Source organism: Quercus lobata, chromosome 1 (assembly GCF_001633185.2).
Source record: "Quercus lobata isolate SW786 chromosome 1, ValleyOak3.0 Primary Assembly, whole genome shotgun sequence".
Classification (NCBI taxonomy): domain Eukaryota; kingdom Viridiplantae; phylum Streptophyta; class Magnoliopsida; order Fagales; family Fagaceae; genus Quercus; species Quercus lobata.
Window position 1 is genome coordinate 11,203,445 of NC_044904.1, and position 23,158 is coordinate 11,226,602.

The 23,158-nt window shown below is 33.5% G+C and overlaps 1 protein-coding gene across 3 annotated transcripts; it reads right to left on the minus strand.

Annotated features, from left to right (window-relative positions):
• Positions 1-14,587: 14,587 nt before the first annotated feature.
• Positions 14,588-21,146, minus strand: LOC115978680 (protein AATF-like). 3 transcript variants are annotated; one of them, XM_031100533.1, is made up of 12 exons: positions 20,932-21,146; positions 20,799-20,810; positions 20,677-20,753; positions 20,012-20,084; positions 19,717-19,801; positions 18,988-19,084; positions 18,230-18,332; positions 18,054-18,149; positions 17,847-17,879; positions 16,174-16,273; positions 14,908-14,986; positions 14,588-14,807 (listed from the first exon to the last, which is right to left on the minus strand). In XM_031100533.1, the coding sequence occupies exons 1-12, from the start codon at positions 21,022-21,024 to the stop codon at positions 14,681-14,683; spliced, it is 975 nt and encodes a 324-aa protein (XP_030956393.1). In that variant the 5' UTR covers positions 21,025-21,146; the 3' UTR covers positions 14,588-14,680. The 3 variants fall into 3 exon arrangements, 2 of the variants coding, with proteins under 2 accessions (XP_030956393.1, XP_030956384.1); XM_031100524.1 differs by having other exon boundaries at positions 20,677-20,810; positions 20,932-21,143; XR_004088817.1 differs by lacking the exon at positions 14,588-14,807 and adding an exon at positions 15,265-15,360 and having other exon boundaries at positions 20,677-20,810.
• Positions 21,147-23,158: the final 2,012 nt, after the last annotated feature.

Below are 23,158 nucleotides of genomic sequence, written 5' to 3' on the forward strand. Positions count from 1 at the left end.
AGAATTTATTTTGAATTTATTTTTGACTGTATTAGTCTTATTTGATGGAATTTAAATTCTATTTATTTTATAGTTGCTTATAATGAATCAATGATTTTGTAATATTTAATTTTTATTAATATTATATTTTCTTGTAGATGTAGTCTTCAAGTGATAACCTTGTTGTAATGACATCCATTATAGCATCCCATGTCTGCGTTTTGAACTCCACCCCACCTCCCCTACTCTCTCTCTCTCTCTCTCTCTCTCTCTCTCTCTCTCTCTCTCTCTCTCTCTCTCTCTCTATATATATATATATATATATATATAAAGAATATGAGAAACTTAGGAGGGAAATGACCTTAAGATGTTCAATTAAACTATAGTTATGTTAGTAATTTCAATGCTAAATAAAATTACACTAATTAAAATTTTTTAACAATAATCTACTTATATATACTTTGAATTTTTCTTAAATTGCTGATTAACATGATAGTTTACCTCAACTCCCAAACCAAAATTCCTAGTTCTACCCCTAATCATTCCCCACATCAGACTAAAGAACCAACAAACCAAAATTAAAATCTCATTCTCCTCTTAGAACTGAAGAAAAATCAAACCCCATCTCGCCAAAAAGAGGCATCTTCAGATTAAGACTTTCCCTTTAAAAAAAAAAAATTAAGGAAAAAAAAAAGGGACGGTGGAAAGGGATTTAATTCGTCTTTTGCTGGACGTACGTAGAGAGACTCTAGCTAGTTACCTTTTTAATCCATATAATATTCCATGCAATTGTACAGTTAACAACGGACAATATATAGACTTTTTTTATATCAAGTTAATGAGTTAACAATGAGGTAGGTAATTACATTCAGTAGTCTCATTTGTCTCTCTAAATATATAAATTTATAAGAAAACTACCTTATATTTAGTTATTTTCATGAGTTGTAACTTGTGATTCTGAATTTTAATATTTATCAAAATCAGCGATCCCCCAAAAAACAATGCATACATTGAATATTATATTGAACAAAGCAAAAATAAATTGTGGGAATTAGATATAAAATTTGCTTAAGTTATTTTTGGATAAAACATGGGTTTGCAACACTCATGAGCGAAAGTGAGGGGAAAAAATAAAGAAAAAAACATGGGTCAGCAGACTCAGCATAGAACTTGATGAACCCAGAGAATCGGGGAACATTCCGTCAGGTTTCCTCATTTGGGAGTTGCTATCTGATCATCATAACGCTCATTGACTAAAACTCAACAACGCAAAGGATGGTAATTGAGCAAAGAAGCTCTAGGTGATGAAATTTTTTATTTGACTGTATTTTTTCCCCCTTTTTATTGAGATAGAATTGACTTTGTATTAAGCTTTAGCTGCAAACTGTCCCCTATGTTTTCTAGGAAATCTTTCAGTTGGTTGTAAATCCCAAATCTAAGATATATTCTAAAATTCTTGGATAAACAATTTGTTTTTTGATAGTCATTTTTACACTCATCGTAAATGCTGATATTAGAAATGAACAAATGACTATCAAAGCTTTATCAACCAAAAAAAAAAAAAAAAGCTGTACAATTAGGTTCTTCAAAGTCTAATTAGTTGTTTCTAAAATAATTGACTAATGGTTCATAATTAAAGAATTTTTTATATCACTAATAAGACTTTTATTAATTAGTGTCCTAAGGATACTAGTTAAGTTGTATTTAATCCTCCATTAAGTAAAGCCTTTTTCTCTCTATATGAAAACAAATACTCACACATAAACCACAATTAATTTAGGAAAATTCTATGTTTACACTGTACTTGTAAATTGTAATATATATGAACTTACATTATAAACATACAAAAAAGAAAAATATTGTACATATTTGTAAAAAGTGGTAAATGTTTGACACTTTTTTTGTCTATCATGTAAATTTACATTGCAAGTATAATGTAAACATATAAAGATCCAAAAATTTAAATATACAAAATTACAAACTAATAAATTATTGACAAGTAGGTATTATAATTTATAATTGAATGTTTATTATTTTTTAATTGGTTCCCTTAATACACTTCTTATCAAGACCCAAGTGATTAGAGTTTTAAGAAGAGTATGTTGAATGTAGGGAATTAACCCGAATTCCCAACCTGTGAGAAACAAAAAAATAGAGAAAATACACGCCAAAGAAAAACAATTACACGCACAAGATAATATTTACGTGGTTCGGCAATTTGCCTACGTCCACGGAGTTGCAGGGATTTCACTATTATCAAAGAAAAATACAAAAGTGCGGCTACAGTTTTTCTTTTCTCTCAAAAACACGGCAACCACAAACCCTAATCACTAAATTGCGTTTTCTACACAAAACGGGCCAAAAAAAATTTTCCCAGGGGCAACCCGCTCCGGCTTGGGCCAATCCATGGACTAAACCTCAGAATATCTCCCATTAAAAACCACGCAACATTATTCGGGTCAGGTCGGGTCATCGAACTGGATCAAACAAAACTAGGCTCCACAAAGCCCAACATTGAATTACTCTCAAATTTTTAGAATATCCTAATTCTCAACCTATCTTCTAGTAGACCAAGCAAACAAGATTGAGAGTCTGAGATTCCAAGAAAAAAGAGAGAGATAATATCGATTCTTTTTGTTGATCAGAAATGGAGGAAGATGAGGGTTTTTACGTGGTGAATTTGGAAGATAAAAATAAAATTTTGAAACACCATAATCCGAAGCATAATTACAGTGATCATGAGCTCCAACTGGCTGATCTACCCTCACAACCAATCCAAGACATGAAGAGAGAGACCACCATATCCAATGCTACCAAATCCAACACCCCTCAAACTGAAGAAAATAGTTGGGTTAATTATCATCTTCTATTGTCCATTGGCTTTGGGCTCTTCATGACCTCTATTTGCATTCTTATGTATCCATCTATGGTTGATGATTCTCTATTACTAGAAATCTGAGTTGATTATGTATTTCTCTCACCCTTCAACATCTTGGCATCTCAATATACCACCAATTGCAACGTTAGCTTCTATGTCACAAACCCTAGCAACCAGGCAAGCTTTTCGTACAGTAACATTGTTGCTTCAGTTTTCTTCAAGGAGAAGCTTTTATTAATTACAATTCTTGCACCCTTTTATCGATCAGGGCACTAAGGACCAGACTTTTGTTAACGCAAGCTTAAATCATTCACATGTAGTTGTTGACTATCGTGAACTGGAAAATCAAAAAGATAACTTAGTCGATTCGAGGTAACTAGCCTCCTGAACTTGAGAGGGATAATAGAGTTTTTGGTTTAATTTCTGCTTCATTCATTCATAATTCCTATGTACATAAATACTAGTGAGGAGATAATCCTCATCACCACAAATTCCTAAAACATAGGACCCAACTCCTATTTGAATTGAAATACAAATATTAATCCTAATCCTAATCCTAATCCTAATCCTAATTTATTGCAGAAATTCTCATCCTAATCTACTGCAAATCTACTGCAGAAGTTTATTTGAATTCAACTTGAAAACCATCATCCTTATCTTCTTATATTGTTATCCACGTGCAATGCAATCTCCTTTCGGTGTTGTTTGAACCATAGCATTCCCTTCCCCTTGAAGGCGAATCTTGTCCTCAAGATTCTAGTGGGGGAATAGTGTTTTTCCTCCATACGCTTCTGCTTCATCAAGAGTATTAAGTAGGAAGACTTGTTGCGTGGTCTTACAATGGTGTCCAGGTCTGAATTTTTCATCGCAGTTATAGCAGAGTCCCTTCTCACGTTTGCCTTGCATCTTGAACCATGATAATTTTTTGAATGTTACTGAAGGTAATATTTGTGAGTTACTTGTTGGATTTGGACTGGATCTTGGCTGGGGTAAAGGAATGAGACCGGTTTTGTGTGGCGGTTCACTTGTGCGTTGGAGTTTCTCCTCTTGTAATCGAGCTAGGCTGGTAGCATGAACAAGTGTTGTAGGAAAAAACAACTTCACCTTTGATCATATTTCATCCTTTAATCCTCCTATGTAACTCCCTATCAAAGCTTTCTCCGGCCATTCTTGCACTCGAGATGCTATTCGCTCAAATTGGGTTTGATATTCTCTAACTGTTCCTGTTTGGCAAAGTTTGGCTAAAGCCTCGTCAAAGTTGTCATAATCAAAGGGTCCAAAACGAACACACAAGTCATGTGTAAATTCTTCCCATGAAACATTCGTTTGTGTTTTCTCAAACCACTAGTACCATTGGAGAGCGTCAACCTGTAGGTGGAAGGAAGCGAGCATTATCTTTTCCTCATCTGTAGTTTTCTGGTACTTGAAAAAATTTTATGCCTTGTAAATCCACCCGGTGGGATCTTCACCATTAAATTGAGGAAATTCTACTCGGGAAATTCGAGTTTGTACACCCCCAATTGTCCCTCCTTGAGTTCCCTCTGAGCCGCTGTTACGATTAGGTGAACTTCCTTCAGGATTATGATTCCGATTGGTTGAACCTTCTTCATGACGGTTGTTGTGAGGAGTAGTATTATTTTGGATGTCCATTCCTTCAATTCTTCATCCCATTTGAGCAATAGCATTGGAGAGAGGCTCCATGGTTTTCTTTATATTAGTAAACTCTTTAACAAACTCTTCCCTTTAGGCTTCAACCTACCTCCGAATGGAGTGATTACTAACTTCCAAGGCTGATATGTGGTCGTCATCGGTTGCGGAACGTGTGGGTGGTGGATTGGGGTTGTTCGTCAAATGGCTCTGATACCAAATGTTGTGAACTGGAAAATCAAAAAGATAACTTAGTCGATTCGAGGTGACTAGCCTCCTGAACTTGAGAGGGATAATAGAGTTTTTGGTTTAATTTCTGCTTCCTTCATTCATAATTCCTACGTACATAAATACTAGTGAGGAGATAATCCTCATCACCACAAATTCCTAAAACATAGGACCCAACTCCTATTTGAATTGAAATACAAATATTAATCCTAATCCTAATTTATTGCAGAAATTCTCATCCTAATCTACTGTAGATCTACTACAGAAGCTTATTTGAATTCAACTTGAAAATCATCATCCTTATCTTCTTATATTGTTATCTACGTGCAATGCAATCTCCTTTTGGTGTTGTTTGAACCATAGAATTGACAATTGGGTCCTAAATGTTGTTGATGAAGTTGAGAGGAGTCATGGTTAATTAGGCTGTGCTTTTAAATGTAAAGGTGGAGACTTTGGTTCATCGTAACCCTGGAACATCATGAAAATGGAGATGACGTATGCAATCTCAATTTGCTGCTTGAAGATTGATAGTGAGGCTTTCCTTTTCAATTCTAATTGAAAATCTTCTCCATGGTACTTTTTTTGCGTAGGAAAGTAAATAATGACTAGCAAACCAGATGTCTAATACAAGTTCTTATACAATAAATTTCCATTTCTGAGATTTTTTCATGTAAGGTCTACTTTGAGACATTGGATCGATGTGATAATTAACTCTTCTTTTCTTTTTCTTTTTTCTTGGTCGCTGAGATATCCAACTTCTGTTTGATCAATTTTTTTTTAAAGAATTAATATATCATATTGTGTTTGTGAATGATTAGATTAAAAAGAGTGTCTTGACTAATCTCTATATACATTTATTAAAGCAAAATTAAATAACTATTGTGGACTACAAAACCATAAGATTAGTAGCACTATAAATCAATGACATTTCAATCAAAAAAAAGAAGAAGAAGAAATCAGTGACTTTATTATGCTATGATTTCCATGCTTATAGATTTTCTTGGTGGTGAAGGTTAACATGTATTGTATGTCATCCATGCATGGACTGAAACATTGGGCCCGTGGCACGTTTGATCTTTTAAGGTAAAGAAACAATGATAATAAGTTAATTTAATTATTCAGCAAAAAAAAAAAAACGTTAATTTAATTATTTGTAGATTCTGATTTTCTTTAAAGAAAAAAATTTTGGATTAATTTCCCAGCTCTGGGCGTCTCATGGGCATAAGTACTTGTATTAGTTTTTTTTTTTTTTTTTTTTATAGGACATGTATTGGGCCTCTTGTATTGGGTTAGAATGAATAGAACATATCATATCATATTATATATAATAAAAGTTGGGCTTAGACGTCATGGTTGTGCCAAGAGGCAGCACCAAATTGCAAAATATTTCTTAGATTTTTAGATTTTAAGAAATAATATATATAAGTTTTCTTCAATTATAATTTCTAAGTGGATAGAATTTTTCTTCAACTATAATTTCTAAGTGAATAAAAATCTTAATTTGATTCAAGCTAAATTACACTTGCTGTATTTCTAAGTGGATAAAAACAAAAATCATAACAATTAAAAGCCGTTTGTTACCTTGACACCCATATTGGAATATTATCGGTCCACATCTTTATTTTCTATTTATATGGAGATCACGGTTCCTAACTAAGTTTTTAAATAATAGTTTCTTAAAAAAAAAAGTTTTTAAATAATAATACTAAATAATAAATAAATAGAAGAAGAATACTGAAGGGTTAATAAAGACCCAGCAATAGTTAGGTCACGTGTGTATATAAAATTCTTTAGACTTTTGACTTTAATTAGCTTTAAACTTTTTGTTCATATAAAATTCTTCAATGTGGAGTGTGTGTGTGTATATATCAAATAATTCATAATTACTACCCATCAATCATACGTTATTTTGCGCTATTATTCTCTTCTTCTACCTATAATCTCTATTATTCTTTTTTTCTACCTACAACATTACAATTACATATTTGTTTACTCTACTTTTTTTTTCCATCAAATTGAATATATTTTGTGTATTTGTTTAGGTTGATTTCCTTAAGTTTAATCCAATTTAGAGAATTGTTATATATTGTCAATTGATTTTTTTTTTTTTTTTTTTAATGTTAGTTTGATTGTTTAGAAATTATATAAGAAATTGAGCTTTCATGTCTAATTAACTAAGAAATTAATTTTTTAGTTTTACGGTAACTCTTAGTCTGTGAATCTGTGATTGATGTTTGAAAATATTAATTTATGTACTACATATGTAGGTCGGTTAATTATGTGTTTCCGAGGCTTACTCAGTTAACTATGTTTTTAAAATTTTTTTTTTTTTTTTTTTGTTTTGGTAAATAACTAAATACTCGGTTAACTATGTTATTATTTCTAAGGCTTACTTGGTTTATTGTGTATTTTTGAGGCTTAATAAATACTATAAATATTATTTTTTAAATATATTATACTCTTTGCAATTGTTGTGCATCTTATTAATATGTTATTATGTTTGTGATTGTTGAAGGGTGTAAAAATTTTTAATTTTTCAAAAATTTTACTTTTCATTTTTCTCTATCAAAATTTCTTTTGTTTTTAGGTAAATGCTAATTATTTTTTTATATTATTTTGTTAGAATGGAAAGACAAAATAAAAGATATGATCTCTTGGATGAAATCAACACTGAAAAAGACAATTGGAATATTAGAGTTAGAGTCACAAGAATGTGGGAAGTTCTTAATATTAAAACAAATAATGAACTTATGAGTGTTGATTTGGTGTTGCTTGATGAGAAGGTAAGTTTTGAAATAAAATAATAAAATTACTTTTAGCTCTTCAAATACAATTGAATTATATTTTCTTGATAAGCTTATTCTCATTTTTTCAAGATAATCTTATTCATGCAAGTATTAGAAAATCATTTGTTAATCATTTTAGAGATATACAAAAAGGTAAAATTTATCGAATAAAATATTTTGGAGTTGTCGAAAACAAGGATGCTTATAGGATTGTGAATCACAAGTACATGATAAGATTTTATGCAACAACATCTGTGAAGTTGTTAGAAACAAATGATGAACTTATTGCAAAACAAAAATTTGAATTGGTTCCATTTGATGAGCTGAAGTATCTTGCTAACAAAAATACAACTCTAATACGTAATTTTGATTATACATTTATACTTAAAATATAGTTACATACTATTATCTTCATAACTCATGATTTTGATTAAGCACTTTATTGTTTGTAGATGTAATAGGAGAAATTGTAGGAATTTCTCCCATGGAAAAGATAGATGTGCGTGGAAAAAATTGAACAAAAGGCTAGATGAACTTCAAGATAACATGTTAGTTAGATATTAATGAATATATTACTTAGATTTGTACATTTTGTCAAGAGATAAATTTTTAATTATCTAACAAAAATGTGTATGCAGGAGGGAAAAAATTAGAATCACATTTTGGGATAAATTTGCAAAGGCAATTAATGAAGAAATATGTTTTGATAATTTTGTGCAGCTTATTATAATTATCACATCAACCATTGTTAAGACATATATGAGTAAGCAATTCTTTCTTTTGATATACATGATATGTGTTTAAACATCATAATTTAAACTACTTATGTATGAATGATGGTAGGGAAATTATCATTGTCTTCTATTGGGATCCAATAAATTACATTTAATAATATGTAAAAGCTATAGTATGAACATCAAACTACTTTTCTCAGTAAATAAATAAAAATAAAAATAAATCAAACTACTGTTGTTCCAATAAAGGAGAACTGTAGGATTCTGATCATTCATATCTTTGATAATTGATGAAAGGATGAGTTCAAATACATGCCAGATATCCCCATATAAATATTATTACTAAAAGTCTATGCTTAAAATTGATTTTCATTTTCTTCTTCTTTTTTCTTGATTTTTTTTTATAAATTATTTATATCCCAACGAACTTCAATTGAGAAAGAATATAATATTTCTTATTTTTTAATGCCTTTCAAAGGTTTTGCAAACCTGTACAAAGAACATAAGAGTCAACAATATCAGAATTCACATAAGTTGTACTTGAACTTTGTTAAGTTACTAAGAATTCTTTCCTACGAGTTGTAAAAGGGAATTTTGGCTTTAAAAAAATTCACTAAGGATTCATTTGAAAAAAATATCTCTAACAAAAATAATTAGCTACTCTACTAGGCAATACATGTGTGCATGTTTTAGCAAGGATGGATGCCAACTTTATCACAAAAATAAAGTAATAATCACATCACTTGTAATTAAAAGTAATGAATAAAATCAAAGAAAAGAAGGTTTAGTTTAGGCAGAATCTCACTGAGTATCCTTAGTAAGGTCGCAGCCAATACTCTTAAAATGCATTGCACAACAAAGGAGCCAAACTCAAAAAAATTTGCAGCCAACACATGTTTAGCATTGTTCCTTAGCATGTTTCAAACCATGCTTCAAGATGTTTCAGGCCATCAGTTGGAAGTTTGGTTGGATGAATGATTTCTCATCCATCAACAGGTTATGTTTTGTTTCTCTATATATATGTAGTAGTCCATCAATAGGTTATATTTATAGAACTTTGCAGCAAAGACAGCAAACAACAAAGACATATAGGACAACATAATGTTTATACAAACAACATTTACCAGTTGAAATAGGATATCATGTCTTTGCAGCAAAGACAACATAATTTGCAGCAAATTTAGTTGGAATAATCAGCACAATAGTAGTTATTAAGAACATCAAAATGGTTATTAACAACATGAGTAGTTATTAACAATGCGGCTTGCAGGACTGATTGGAACGTGGAGAAGTTAAGGTCTGGGTTGTCACCACCTGGGCCCTTTGGAACGCGCGCAACAAGTACTATTTTGAAAATGTACAACTACAACCGAAAGTTATTGTTGATGGTGCCTTAACCCTGCTGTCTGAATACCAGAGACTGATGGAAGCTCATAACAGGAAGTGATTTTTTTGGGTATTGTATTATTTTGTTTTATTAGCCTGGATTCCCAGCTAAGCCCTACAGGCAGCTTAAAAGGTTAGGATATTTGCTTGATGTTGACTAGACGGTTTTGGGTCCAGATTTTCTTTTTCTATGTCGGTTTTGTTAAGTTTATTCAATAAAATTCTATCGTTTCCATTTCCAAAAAAAAAAAAAAAAAAACAATGCGGCTTGCAGCAAACAACATCACACAACAGTACTTATTAACAACAAAATAATGGTTCCTTAATAAACCAAAATGTTGGAATAATCAATAACAAAAAGTTTATACAGTAAACTCAGCACCAAAGCTAGTCTTTAACAATAAAAAATAAATGGTTCCTTAACAAACTAGCAAATACTACCATCATTAACAATAAGTTCACATATGGTAAGATCATTGTTCCTTAGCACAGTAGAATGTGACCCTACTAAACCATACAACCAATGCAACAAAAAATGGTTCTAGTGGTAATTAGCATAATAAACATAAGAACAGAAACAGTAACTGCAACCCCACAAAAAGCAACCCAAACTTGCCCCCTTTCCTTAACCAACTCCCCTACATTAAACTACTAACTAAATCCATCCAGCCCCTTCTTCTATTCGGTTTCAGCATGATGAAAGAGGCCCTACCATCGAGCTTGTGGAGTTCATTAAGGACCTTGAACATGGCGTAATCATCAACATTTTCAATACTATTAAGAATTGCGACGACCTTGTCCATTGAGAACCTATCACCCATCAACGCAGATTCAACAGTTTCCTTTTGACTATCGTTATCCTTATTACTACACCTTTTCCTTAACATGCTTGTGAACTTTATTACAGCATCGGTCATATATTCAATGGGCTTCCTTTCCTCTTCTTCCCTGCCAAGGTCTCAGAGTGAGATGGCTGCTTTCCAGCGCGCTTGCTGCATTGCCCTGCAACTGGGGTGGGCAGCTCCTCCACATCATCTGGACTATCGGGTTCGACACTGACGTATACTTCATGCGTTAGGAAAGCGGCGTCTAATTCTCGCTTTTCATCATTGTTAGGGATTGGTTAGGTAGAGGAAATTTGTAGAAATCCAATTACAGTGCCCATGTTGAACAACTGTCCGAGCAAGTCATAGTAGTTTAGCCCATTTTTACGAAACTCTTTGCACCTAGGGTTGGCCTATCAAGATGTGGTATATATGGGATTATTCACATGTGGTATATGTGGGATTATTTATATGAAAACTTTAGTGAATCAACGGCATGAAAATTATAAAGTAGACCTATAACACTCACTGCCATTGCTTGTGCCCAAGTCATGTCACTACCTGTGACTGTGTTGGTAACAGAATCCCATCCCATTCCGATTTGATCGATTAACTGGGCTAAAACATGGTGTCTTTGCTTTAACCTTTGATATTTCTGGCGTAATTGTTCTTTGCGATAGGTTTTTCCGGCTCGTTGATTGAACTCATTTCGAACAACTGTCCAAAACCCTTTTTGAATTACCCAATAGGCATGTTCCCTTTGGCTTTTTCTTCAACCAAAACATCGATGAAGTGTTTCTCAATAGGTGGAGGCCATAACTTCCAATCCTCAGTGTCGAATGATGCAGCCATCTAATAAGAAATACACACTTAAGCATAGTAGGTAAGTCAGAGTGTACATGGTTGCCTAGTAAATTCAAGGTTTCTATTTTCCTAAATTACTTTTATGATTTCTCAGACTTGAACCTAATCCTCACCAATATCAGTAACTGAAGAATAGTAAAATGGTCTTTTGCACAGAAAACTCTACCAAACATGTTGTAGCATTATGTATTAAGTTCAAATATAGCTAGAGCAACACATTTACCAATTAACTCAAACAAGTTATTACAGGTATATATAAAAGAAATTGCAGTGAAGACAAGTTACATACAACATAGGGAAACAAAACAAAATTAACATCACAATTATAAATGATTTATATGAAATCAAATATACACTTTAGGCCTTTATTAATGATATCTAAAAAGTTCATTTTCCTAAACCCTATTGTGCTTCAAAAAGCTCATTTAAGAAATCCATACTTAGCTTTAGTTAGATTGGCATGGAGGAAAATCGTGTCCAAAATCAAGAGCAACAATCAACAACAATTGTGAAGAAATATGAACACCGTGGGTGAATGATTGTTCAATAGTAACTAAGAACAAATGCAACAGCAAAATTGAACATTGAACTCAACAGCAAAATTAAACACTTACCATAGGTGTAGGAACTGCATTGGAGGAGGATGAATATGGCGGAATGACTGAGAAGGAAGACGCTATGTCTGCAAACTCTATAATATACTCAGCTAATGGTAGATGCGCTGTGCAAGGGCACTTAAAATTGATTTGAGATAAAGTCTATTGGTTGTTTAAAAAAATCTTGCCCAAAACATAGATTAAAGGCGTGGCTGGACTATTTGAGTAAATATGGTGGTTGGGGAGATGAATCAAGCCGTACGGATTTGGGATTAATTTTGGTGAATTTAGGGTTTCATAATTTGGTTCTTTGTGTGTTTATGAATACTCTTAGATGGTCGTTGGGATAAGTAATAAGGGATTCGGGTGGGTGTGTGGGATTAATGAAGGGTTAATGAAGGGAGCTACTTGCCACGTGATGGGACTGTTGTTGTGCAAGAGGGAGAGGAGAAGTGAGCTTTAGGAAGGATGAGAGGATAGAGACTCAGAACAGACAAATGGCATGGGAGAGAAGAGAGTTGAGGTGTCACTTCAGGTAGGCCCAATGTATTTCAACCAAACGATAACATGACTCAAACACCATTTGAACAACATAACTCAAACATACATTTGAACAACACGCCTTACCAAACACAGAACTTATTGTGGGGCCCACATGTTTGGGCATTTAAACAACAAACAACACTGCTGAAACACCCATACCAAATGGTACCTTAGTCTCCTCTACTTGGTTCAATAATATAGTCTATGAAAAGACATCTAGGGCCAAAGACCTTTGCTTGCTTCTTGTTAGATCAACTAATCTAAAACTACAAAAATTCATCATTAATACAAGGGTAATAGATGTGTTGCAAATCTTAGTGTCTAAACATCTAAAAATTGAGTTATATCAATAATGTGATAAGACTTTGTTTGGGTCATTTGTTCAAAGAGGATATTTGGTTCAACATGTTAAAAAATAAAGAGTTGATAATCTTTTGTCCATATCACTTAAACTATAATGAATTTCTTAGTGAAACTTGCTTCAATGGAAAGTTAGCATGCGTTTCATTCCACTTTAAGGAGTCAAGACACACTTTTTCCAGCCAAAAACCCAATATCACGTGTTTGGTAAATCTTAGCAAACACGCATTGTAAAAAAGTGACTTTTTGAAATATGAAGGGGACTTGCATTATCATGTAGTAGCTAGGGAGCTGTAGTTGCAAAATTTCACAAGCGCATTATAAATATTACCATTGGAATGAGTAAGATACAGCCACTTGAAATTGATACAACAACTTTGTATCAGAGAGTTTGCTCATAATTCACTTGAGTGAAATTGTTAGGTCTAGAATTTTAAAATTTGCTAGAAAATGTGTTTATGCTAGATATTAATCATACTTTATAAACCTATCTAAGTCACTTATCCCAAGACTTTTAGAGGCAAGAAAGAAATTTATACCAAAGTTAAACATTCCAAACTTTTTCCTTTCTTCTTGAACCTAAAAGGAGAATAATCCTTTTGATTTGTTTTAAAAACAAGAAAAACTATTGTGTTTAAGTGAGCTTTAAACATTTCTTGAATCACAAAGATCTTTTTCTGTGTTCACTAACGTCCTTAAAGTACCTGAGGTTTTTGTTCATGCGAACTAGGAGTTTGTGAAGAAATTCACACAAGAAGATTCCAAAGATTCTAGAGCTACTACAGTAGAGAGGCAAATAGAATTCTACAAATAGAGTCTAATTATTTAAGTGTCTTATAAGGAGATCGTTAGAACTTCTCTTATTATAGTGAATTTTCTACTAGATGTGTCTTGAAGCGGTTTTACAATTGAAATGTTTGAAGTGGTTTTTTATCATCTTTGGTTTTGCATCTCATTATCAAATCATGTCATGCTCTAATGACCTTTATATTGCTTGCTTTAAGAGTAGGTATATACTGGTAAAAGTATTATTATGTTTGTGGATCACTTGGCTGAGATAAATCGATAATTCCGCTACCTAATTTGCACAAGGATTCTAAAGTAAATTTTCAATTAAAGATCTGATCCTACACCCGATGTCACTTTATAGCCTCAAAGAAAAAACCATAAAATTACAAAAAGTTTTGACTCCATGCTAACTTGGTGATAAAGTCTTTGATCAACAATGACTAATGGGCTAAATCCCTTTCCTTCCAAGGTTAGGAACTAAAATGCCATATCTAAAGGGCCAGGTGTTAGGTAATTATTGTTCACTAATGATAAGACCGAATCCCTAAAATAAAAAGAAAAAAGAGAACAACCCAGAAAGTTAAGACTTCCTGGTCATATTCTTTTGGACTGTCCAAAGCATCCAGAGATGTATACTTTACATGATCAAAAGTTTTCCCAACTTTTTGCATTTTTGATTTACTATATAACTTTTTAAGTTGTTGAGAAAAGCCAGTGTCCTACTACATCACATAGAGGAGTTATTTTACAAAAACAAAACAAAAAATCAATGGACTACGACTGACTGACAAAGCAATGTCTTTTTTCTATATGTTGAACTCTGAGGTGTTGCACACTTGCGCTGGCTGAGAAACATTGACAACATGAGGGACAACAAAGTCTAAAATCTAAATAAAGATCCTAATTAGGTTTTTTTTTTTTTTTTTTTTTTTGCACCAATGAAAAGAAAACATTTATGGAGATAATACAAGTATATAAAAGATATCAAGGAATTAAATTAAAACAAACAATTATGTCAACAAATATTACAAAATTGCAAAAGCCTATGAACCGATAAGACTTTACACTAGACAACAGAAGCTGGTTTTTGGGTCTTCAACCCAAACAAATTCTCAAATAATTTAGGAGCCATAGGAGGAAGATCCATAGTCTGAGGAGCCATGAAATTGACAATCTTTTCATGAACATTATACCTGCAAAATTATAACGCACGAGAATAATATAAAATACACATTCAGATATGACCACAACTCAAAATAGGAAATTTTTTGGAGCTTGGGAGGGAGTAGTTACCTTATTTTGCGACTCTTTGAGGCACGCCGATCAACGATCTTTCTCTTCTTAGTTTGCAACCTTTTCAAAGCATAAAAATCTGTGTAATAAGGAATGGTTAAAATCAAGGAGTCATTCCCAGAATGTTCAATTAGTAGATTTCCTTTGAATACAATAGGACAAGTATGCAAATGATATTCACCAAAAACCAAGTTCCATTTGAAAGTGTAGAAAAATATCTTTTAATTGCTTTTTTTAATAAAAAAGGAAAATTTTATAAATTGTCAGCTGCGAGTCTATTTTCATGTAGACTACATAGCTAAGTTCCAGAAAAACTATGGTAAAATTCATAGATATAGATAATAAAATGATATTGACCTTTGTCACTGGGTTCTCTTCAACTAATGGGCAGAATAAAATGGCACAGTATCAGGCAATTATGTCCATCCATCCATCTTCACATCCAAAGCAGAGCTATAACCAAAATGGGTATGACTCATGAGGTATAGAAGAAAAACCCTCCCACCCCCACCCCCCACACCCTCTGCCCCCATTTTTTTTTCCTCTTTTGAATACAGAAATTGATTCATTCATAATCAAGCAACAAAATTCTATGCAGTCATTTGGACAAACTTATTTTCATCATAAAATAAAATTTATAGCTTTGTTAAAGCATCATCTTTTTCTAGGTATAGCTGTAATTTTTTGTATAATAAACAGAATAAGCTCAAACAAACATTGAGCAACACATCAACCTACTGCAACCAGCAATCCTCTTCCTTTTTCTAAGGCTTGGGACCAAGTGTTGGGATATTAAGAAGCAACATGTTCATAGAATGAGAATGTTAAGATAGATAAGTAGCAATACAAGGATAGTAGGGACACACAATGAAGAAAATTGCTTAAATTAGTCATGTGCAAAGGAGAGCAATTAATGTACCAATGAGAAAAGGTGATTTGATTCTAGATGAGAGAATAAAAAGAGATAGCGAAAGACCTAAAATAACCCTAGTCGAAGAAGTAAAAAATGGCATAGTAATTAAGGAGATAACAAAGAGTACAATTTTGAATAAGATAGAATGGTGGAGAAGAATACATGTGGCCAACTCAAATTAGTCTCATGGGAATCCATCACTGACCCTAAATTTTTGGCAACAACAGATTATTGTAGTTGTTGCAATTAACAAGAGAAGATGTCACAATATGAACATGAATACAGAAACTCTTATAGATTGAGTCCAAGAGCAGAAAAATAAATATACAAATTTCAAAATGCCACAATTTTACCAGATGATTTTGGGTCATTTGTCTCTAAGAATTCCTTCAGTAATTGTGTGTAAAATTCGGAGTCATCCAAAAGTTCTGGATCACCATCAGCTTGTACTTCCTATTCAAAGTAGAAGGATATAGCAAACATCATAATGTGATGAGAAAAGCATAACTTTAATAATTTTACACAATCCTCTCCCTCATTTTACTTTTCTCTGCATAAATAAGACTGCATAATATCTAATGACATATGGCAGTCATCATTCAGTAATCCCCATCAGCATATACTTTTTACTCAAAGTTATATAAATAACATTTTATACTTACAGAATGATAAGGCTGACAAATGTATCCAAGAGGAATAATGTCTCTCTGAGCTTACAAAAACATTTCATTTATTTAGTTTTTCACATAACAAATTATATATGTTACAAAATTAAGTTGCATTATATCTTATGAGTCATGACAATATGATTGCCATCATATTGAACAGAAGCAGTGAGGTGTTCTTCACACACAAATAATGGGTTCTATTTACATAGCACCTGAGGGAACAAATGATATGCAAAAGAAGGCCATGGAGTAAAGTTGAAGCCTTATCAATAAAATAAATAAAATATATTACTTATCAATGAAATGTGTGAATTTGAAAGTCACCTAGCAGATCTGATCAGAGCTAGAAATTCAATTTCCATAGGCCTTCAAAATACACCTTTACTAAATCTTATTGATCTTTTCCTTAAATCATAAGTTATAATAAGTGTCCATTTCGATGAGTGGTGGATTAATATTAAGTTGTTTGTTCAGCTTATTTTGTTCATGTACAAGTTTATAAGTTCTACGTTTTCTTAGTACAACTATACTTTTGCCCAGCTCATTTTTTAAGCCAATGAACCAATGAAAATAAGTTCTCCCAAACAAGCACTTAGATTTGGTACCCATGCAAACCCAACTTTTTTCCCAGAAAGTACCACCAGCAACCATTTCTGTTTATATTGCCTATTTATCTTGTTTTTCGACCATAACAAGATACCTAAAAAGTATTTTGGCATTCTGAAGGCATATTTGAAGGAGATTGGACTATCCAATGTGCTTATCATTAGAAAGCACAAATCAACCCACTGAGTGCACTATTGCAAAGATTGAAGTCAACACCATGAGTGACACAAAACATTCGAGGTTGTCTCTGAGTATCCCAAAATTAACTTCAATGTTAATGGTTCTGCTTGCCATGATAGTCCATTTTAGAAAATGATTTGGTACCTTCAAATGCAATCCAATATTCACTCTCTTAGGTGGAGTTTGGATTCACGTTGCGTTTTCCTGCGTTTTTCTTTTCTTTTCTTTTTTTTTTTTTTTGGCACGCGTTTTCCCCAACAACGGCTACTGTTCATGAATGCACTGTTCATGGACCTATAAATTTCATTTTTCAACAACTTTTTCATTAAAAATGGGTCCCATGTTACTATTCACACATTTAAAAATTATTTTGCTACAGTGTTTTCAGTTTCAGCAAAATAAGTTCTATCCAAACATATCCTTAGACATACAAGCACATGTACAAGAAAGATTTTATTTTTAGAGAATCTGGTATTTAAACAAATTTCCATAGTTTTGCTCTCAGGTGGGGTTCTAGAATCAAAATGAACATTCTATAATCAACTCAAGTAGACACACAAAAGTAGGATTACCTCTCCCTTAGCGCTATTTTCCCTGTCAGGATCCTGCCATCAACATGCCAGGTATTAGAATACAAATGTCAAATAGGCTAATTTTTATGTAACCTTGTCCATTTAATCTACATGTGTGTGTGGCCTTCATCTGAGTGTAAATATACATTCTCTCTTAAGTATAAAAAAATAAAAATAAAAAGAAGAAAGAAAGAGAGATTATATTACAGTTCCAAATACACTGACTGTTGATCTCCTCAGTTGCATCTGCTTGAGCATTCTACTTGGATCTCTCATATAATCAGCAACTTGCTCACTAATATTCTGTGTATGGAATAGAAGAATTTAGTGAGCCTGTTTTACACCTAATGGGCATGGTAATCAGCCCAGTCATAAGGCCTAACCTGATTAAAAGCATGCAATTTTCCTTTAATAGCAGCAGCACCAGTTGCCACCTCTGTCTTCCTCTGCCATTTGTCTATTGATTTGTCTCTGAAGGAAGCTATTCTAAAGGATACAAACATGAATAATACATTCAACGCCCAAATTAAGAAATTAATTGCACTAGTAGGCTTTTAACGCAAAGATGATGTGGTACAGTGATAGATATACAACAGAACTAAAAAAAGGCAATAAAGCATGAAACATGGGTATATAAGGGTAAGCATTACTTTTAACGTGTACTTTACTAAGATTAAGACAGGTAATTGGAGTCTCTTTTTTTATAAGACAAGTAATTGGATTCAGGTTGTTGAAAACAAAAACCAAAAAAACAAATAAAACTATTACCAACTTAACTGAGATAATTCTGCTCCAATACCGGGATTTTCCTCCTCTAGGTTTTCAATCTCAATAATGTGTATATATCCCAAAAAAGATACATTCACGGAAACCTCCATAACATTATTAGCAAAAGACAAATAACAAAGGTGGTATAAAAGAACGAAAAAAGGACTAACAGCCCCCCTCAAGCACTGTTCCAGCTCACTTGAACATATCATCATCATCAGAAAGAGGCTGTTGTTATGTCTACCTAAGTATGTCACCCAACTCATTGGTATTGGATGAAGAATTCAAAAACTTGATTTCCTACATTTTACGAAAGAAGGATGAGTTCAATGTTCAACAGATCATAAGTGCATCTAGAGGATGATCAAAGTACCTCAAATGCAATTGAGAAACCCTTGACCAATCTTCATCACCTTCAACATTCGAGTTCTTAGAAGCTTCTGAATGCTTGGATGATCTTTCAGAATTACCTTAAGAAGAGAAACCTTGTTAGGATAAGCAAGCTAAATCAATAACTTTTCATGCACATATGTAGTTTATTCTTGAATAGTAATCATGCACAGAAATCATAGCCTGAAACCAAAGCAATAGAACCATGCAAACCAAGTCTTAAGCCTAACTGACAAGCTCTTGCTGGCTTTACAATTCAGTCAACATTTATCATTAGCTTTACGTTGAAGAAAGATTGCAAAAGAAAATTGGAAATATCAGAACCCTTGCAGGAAAAAGAAAAAACAATAAAAATCAAAGGAATAGCATAAATATTGAAAAGAATGCTTTAAAGATTTGGTATAGTCTTCTCTATTCATAATATCTGACTTTGTTGTACAGAGATTATAAACTCTTTGAGAGATAAAAAGTATGATAAGGAACTCTAAATTTAGAAAATAGAATCTAGCAAAATGGAAAAAATTTCATACACAATGCCAGGTGATTAGATAACCAAATAATACAATACAAAGAGATCTGAATATGCTGTATTGACACCCTCATCTGAATTACAGAATGAAGACCTAATTGGCTCCTGCAGACAATCCATCATCTTCAGACACTATGTTTAGATATTAAAGAGCTAGAATTAAGTTAAATAAGAGTAAAATACCAAAAAAGACCTGGGGTAATCTATTTGCACTTGAGAATGCTTTCTGAACTAACAATCTGAGCTCCAGAGCTTTGTCCCAAAGAGCCTTCAGGAAAAAGGAGAAAGAAGTTTATCAATGTTTAACCACACTCATAAGAGAGGGAAATGGTATAAAGAATAAACTAATTGCTCCAAAGAGTATAATTATTAAGAAAGGAAAGTAACAGTCAAGAACACTATTTAAATAAAAAATAAAAAATAAAACTGATACAACCAAAGGAAGGAAAACTAATGACTGAATCTGTAAAACCCACACCTTTTGATATTTCACTGCCTGACCCTTAAGAAGATCTTCATCCTTGTGACGCTTCAAATCATTAAAAATATCTCTAAATGAAAATTGAAACCCAACAATTATAAAACGGCATACATTTAACAGATATGCATGGACATATATGTCATAACAAACATGCCTAATATCACGTATGTGAGTAATTGAGCATCTGTGTGCCACAAAGAAACTACCGACCAAACATTTTATAGATCCACCTTTCACCTAAACAACCATAATCATGATGAAAGAGAAAAGCATGGGTATGACATGAGGAATTTCTGAAAAATTATAACATGAAATAGCTGGTACGATACTAGTAAGACAAGGATACAACACGAGTCGGCACCCTAAATGACGTGTCCATGCCTCTTAGGAGAAAAGTAACACGCTACAATGTCACAGAAAAGAAGTCGGTTTGCTGACACAAAAAAATAAATAAAAAATAACCTTCCCAATTCATTGGAATACACCCTCCCCATAGATTTTCCTCCAAATTGTAAGTAAAAATTACTTGGTACAAGTCCTCTAAGATTTCAAAAAAATCATATAAAAACCCACACTCAAAAACTAAAAATCAATATGTTTCAATGTTATTATACACAAAATCAAGTGTACAACCAAATGTGATAAACAAATAACAGTCTTTCATTTCCTGGTGCTTAAGATTCTTATACTCTTCTTCTAGCTGTTCCATCTGCTCATCTCCATTGTTAGCTTCTCCTTCATCTCCCTCTCCATCTTCATCTTCGTAATTAGCTTCTTCTTCTTCTTCATGCCCCAACTACATCATATATTGCTCAATTAACAAGAATCACAAACACAAAAACCAAACCCAATAACGATATTAATCAAAATTTCACTAATTATGGTAAAAATTAAAAATAGCTTTTTTTTTGGCTCACAGTTAGATTCCCGTTCTCCATGTCTTCATCAAAATCTTCGAAATCGCTGTCGATGTCTTGCGCTTTTTTCGACCGCTTCGAATGTAAACCCATTATGAAAACATAAGAATTTCCAAAGAAGAACCAAATAGTTTTCCAAAACCTTGAATGAAGAAGAAGGAGTTTAGCTGAGACCGGGTTTTGTTAAAGATTTGGGCTTTTGATCAGAGGAAGAGGAAAGGTTTTGTAGTTAGTTGGGCTGGGCTTCATTCAAGACAGGGCTTTACTAGAAAGCTGTGATTCATTATTTCAATCAAATAGGCTGAAAGCGGACCAGTTAATTAAGAGGAAATTATATTAACAGGCTTGATTAGGGGTACGCAGCCACGCGGTGAGCACAGAGCGAACTATTCTTTCGCCTTTTACTAAAGGCTTGATTAGGGGTCTAATGGGAGTAAGTTTGAGAAAATATAAAATAGAATTTAGAGCTCAGTAAAATACAATTTTTCCCTTTAAAAAAAAAATAGTAAGATTATTTTCAATCAAATAGGCTTTACTAGTAAGCTGATATAAAAACCAATATGTTAAATTATTTATTAACTGTAAATAAATTAATTAAAAACAAGAAGAGAATTTTTTGAAATTTAAATAGGATTATTGTGTGGGTCAAAATTAAACAATTGTATAACTTTCACATTTTTATTTATGTTAATGTTGAGAGCTTCACAATGGAAGAATTAAAAAAAAAAATAGCAACAATGAAAGAAATATTCCATAATAAATCTGGTCTTAAACTCCAACTTGACTGAGGTTCATGTTATTGGTGAAATCGTGATTGTGCTCAAAACTGGTGATGATTATATATATGTTTTGTGGGGCCCAATAATTCGTGGGCCAGGCCCATTTACTCGTTGGGGTCCAAAGGCCCAAGCCGAGGAAGGTGATGGCACAGGCTCGGCAATACAAGTACGAAATAGTCTTGGGACACAGCCGAGGACGATTCGGTCCTCGGCATGTCCGAGATCTCACAAGAAGAAAGGGCAAAAATGGTATAGAAACAACTTAGGAAAAAATCTAAAATATCTGTGCCAATAGAAAGGGGTATGCTGGAAAGTGTAACGACCAGGGAAAGCTGCCCTTACTGCCATTCAATACTCTGCACCTGATAGAGCCATACTCTCCAGCTTTTACAACCACCCCCAACCACTCTGGGTATGGGCTGATGGGACAAGTATCAGTCTTGGAACGTCGATCCTACACGTGGACGAAGGATAAAAAACACAGGCTAGTATAAAAGGAAAAGTAAGCAATTCATAGCAGGGGCTGGGAAAAATGGCCAAAAACCAGAGCCTCCCAGCCCGCCTCCAGGAGAAAGACTCTAGGGGCGAAGACGACTTAACCATGTATAGATATCATGAAAAACCCACTGCCTGGTGACCAAAGTCTAGCCTTTCAAACCCACACTCTACAAATGATATTGTTTGGGCCTTTTTACGAGCGAGCCCAACACTGTTATAGTTCGTTACGAATCGTGTCCTTACAATTGGCGCCGTCTGTGGGAAAGGCTTATGTGTTGGCATAGGCGGTAGGTCGAGAGAGTTCCTTTGTTATTTTTAACAGCTGGTTATAGAGTTCTAGTGTAAAGTTCCGCTAGGGGTTATGATTCTTGACTAGGGGCTACGCTTGATAGCGTCAATCGCATGGATGGTTCTAGGGGCTTGGTCGAGGAGCTAATTCCCCTAAAGCCAAGGTCCCGCACCAAAAAAAAAAAAAAAAACTGAGTTTTGGACAGAACCAAAGTATTGTATGGTCCTCGGACTCAAATCTATGGGGAAACCAACTACTTAGATGAGAAAACTGAGTTTTGGACAGAACCAAGGTATTGTATGGTCCTCGGACTCAAACCTATGGGGAAACCAACTACTTAGATGAGAAAACTGAGTTTTGGACAGAACCAAGGTATCGTATGGTCCTCGAACTCAAACTTATGGGGAAACCAACTACTTAGATGAGAAAACTGAGTTTTGGACAAAACCAAGGTATTGTATGGTCCTCGGACTCAAACCTATGGTGAAACCAACTACTTAGATGAGAAAACTGAGTTTTGGACAGAACCAAGGTATTGTATGGTCCTCGGACTCAAACCTATGGGGAAACCAACTACTTTAGATGAGAAAACTGAGTTTTTGACAGAACCAAGGTATTGTATGGTCCTCGGACTCAAACCTATGGTGAAACCAACTACTTA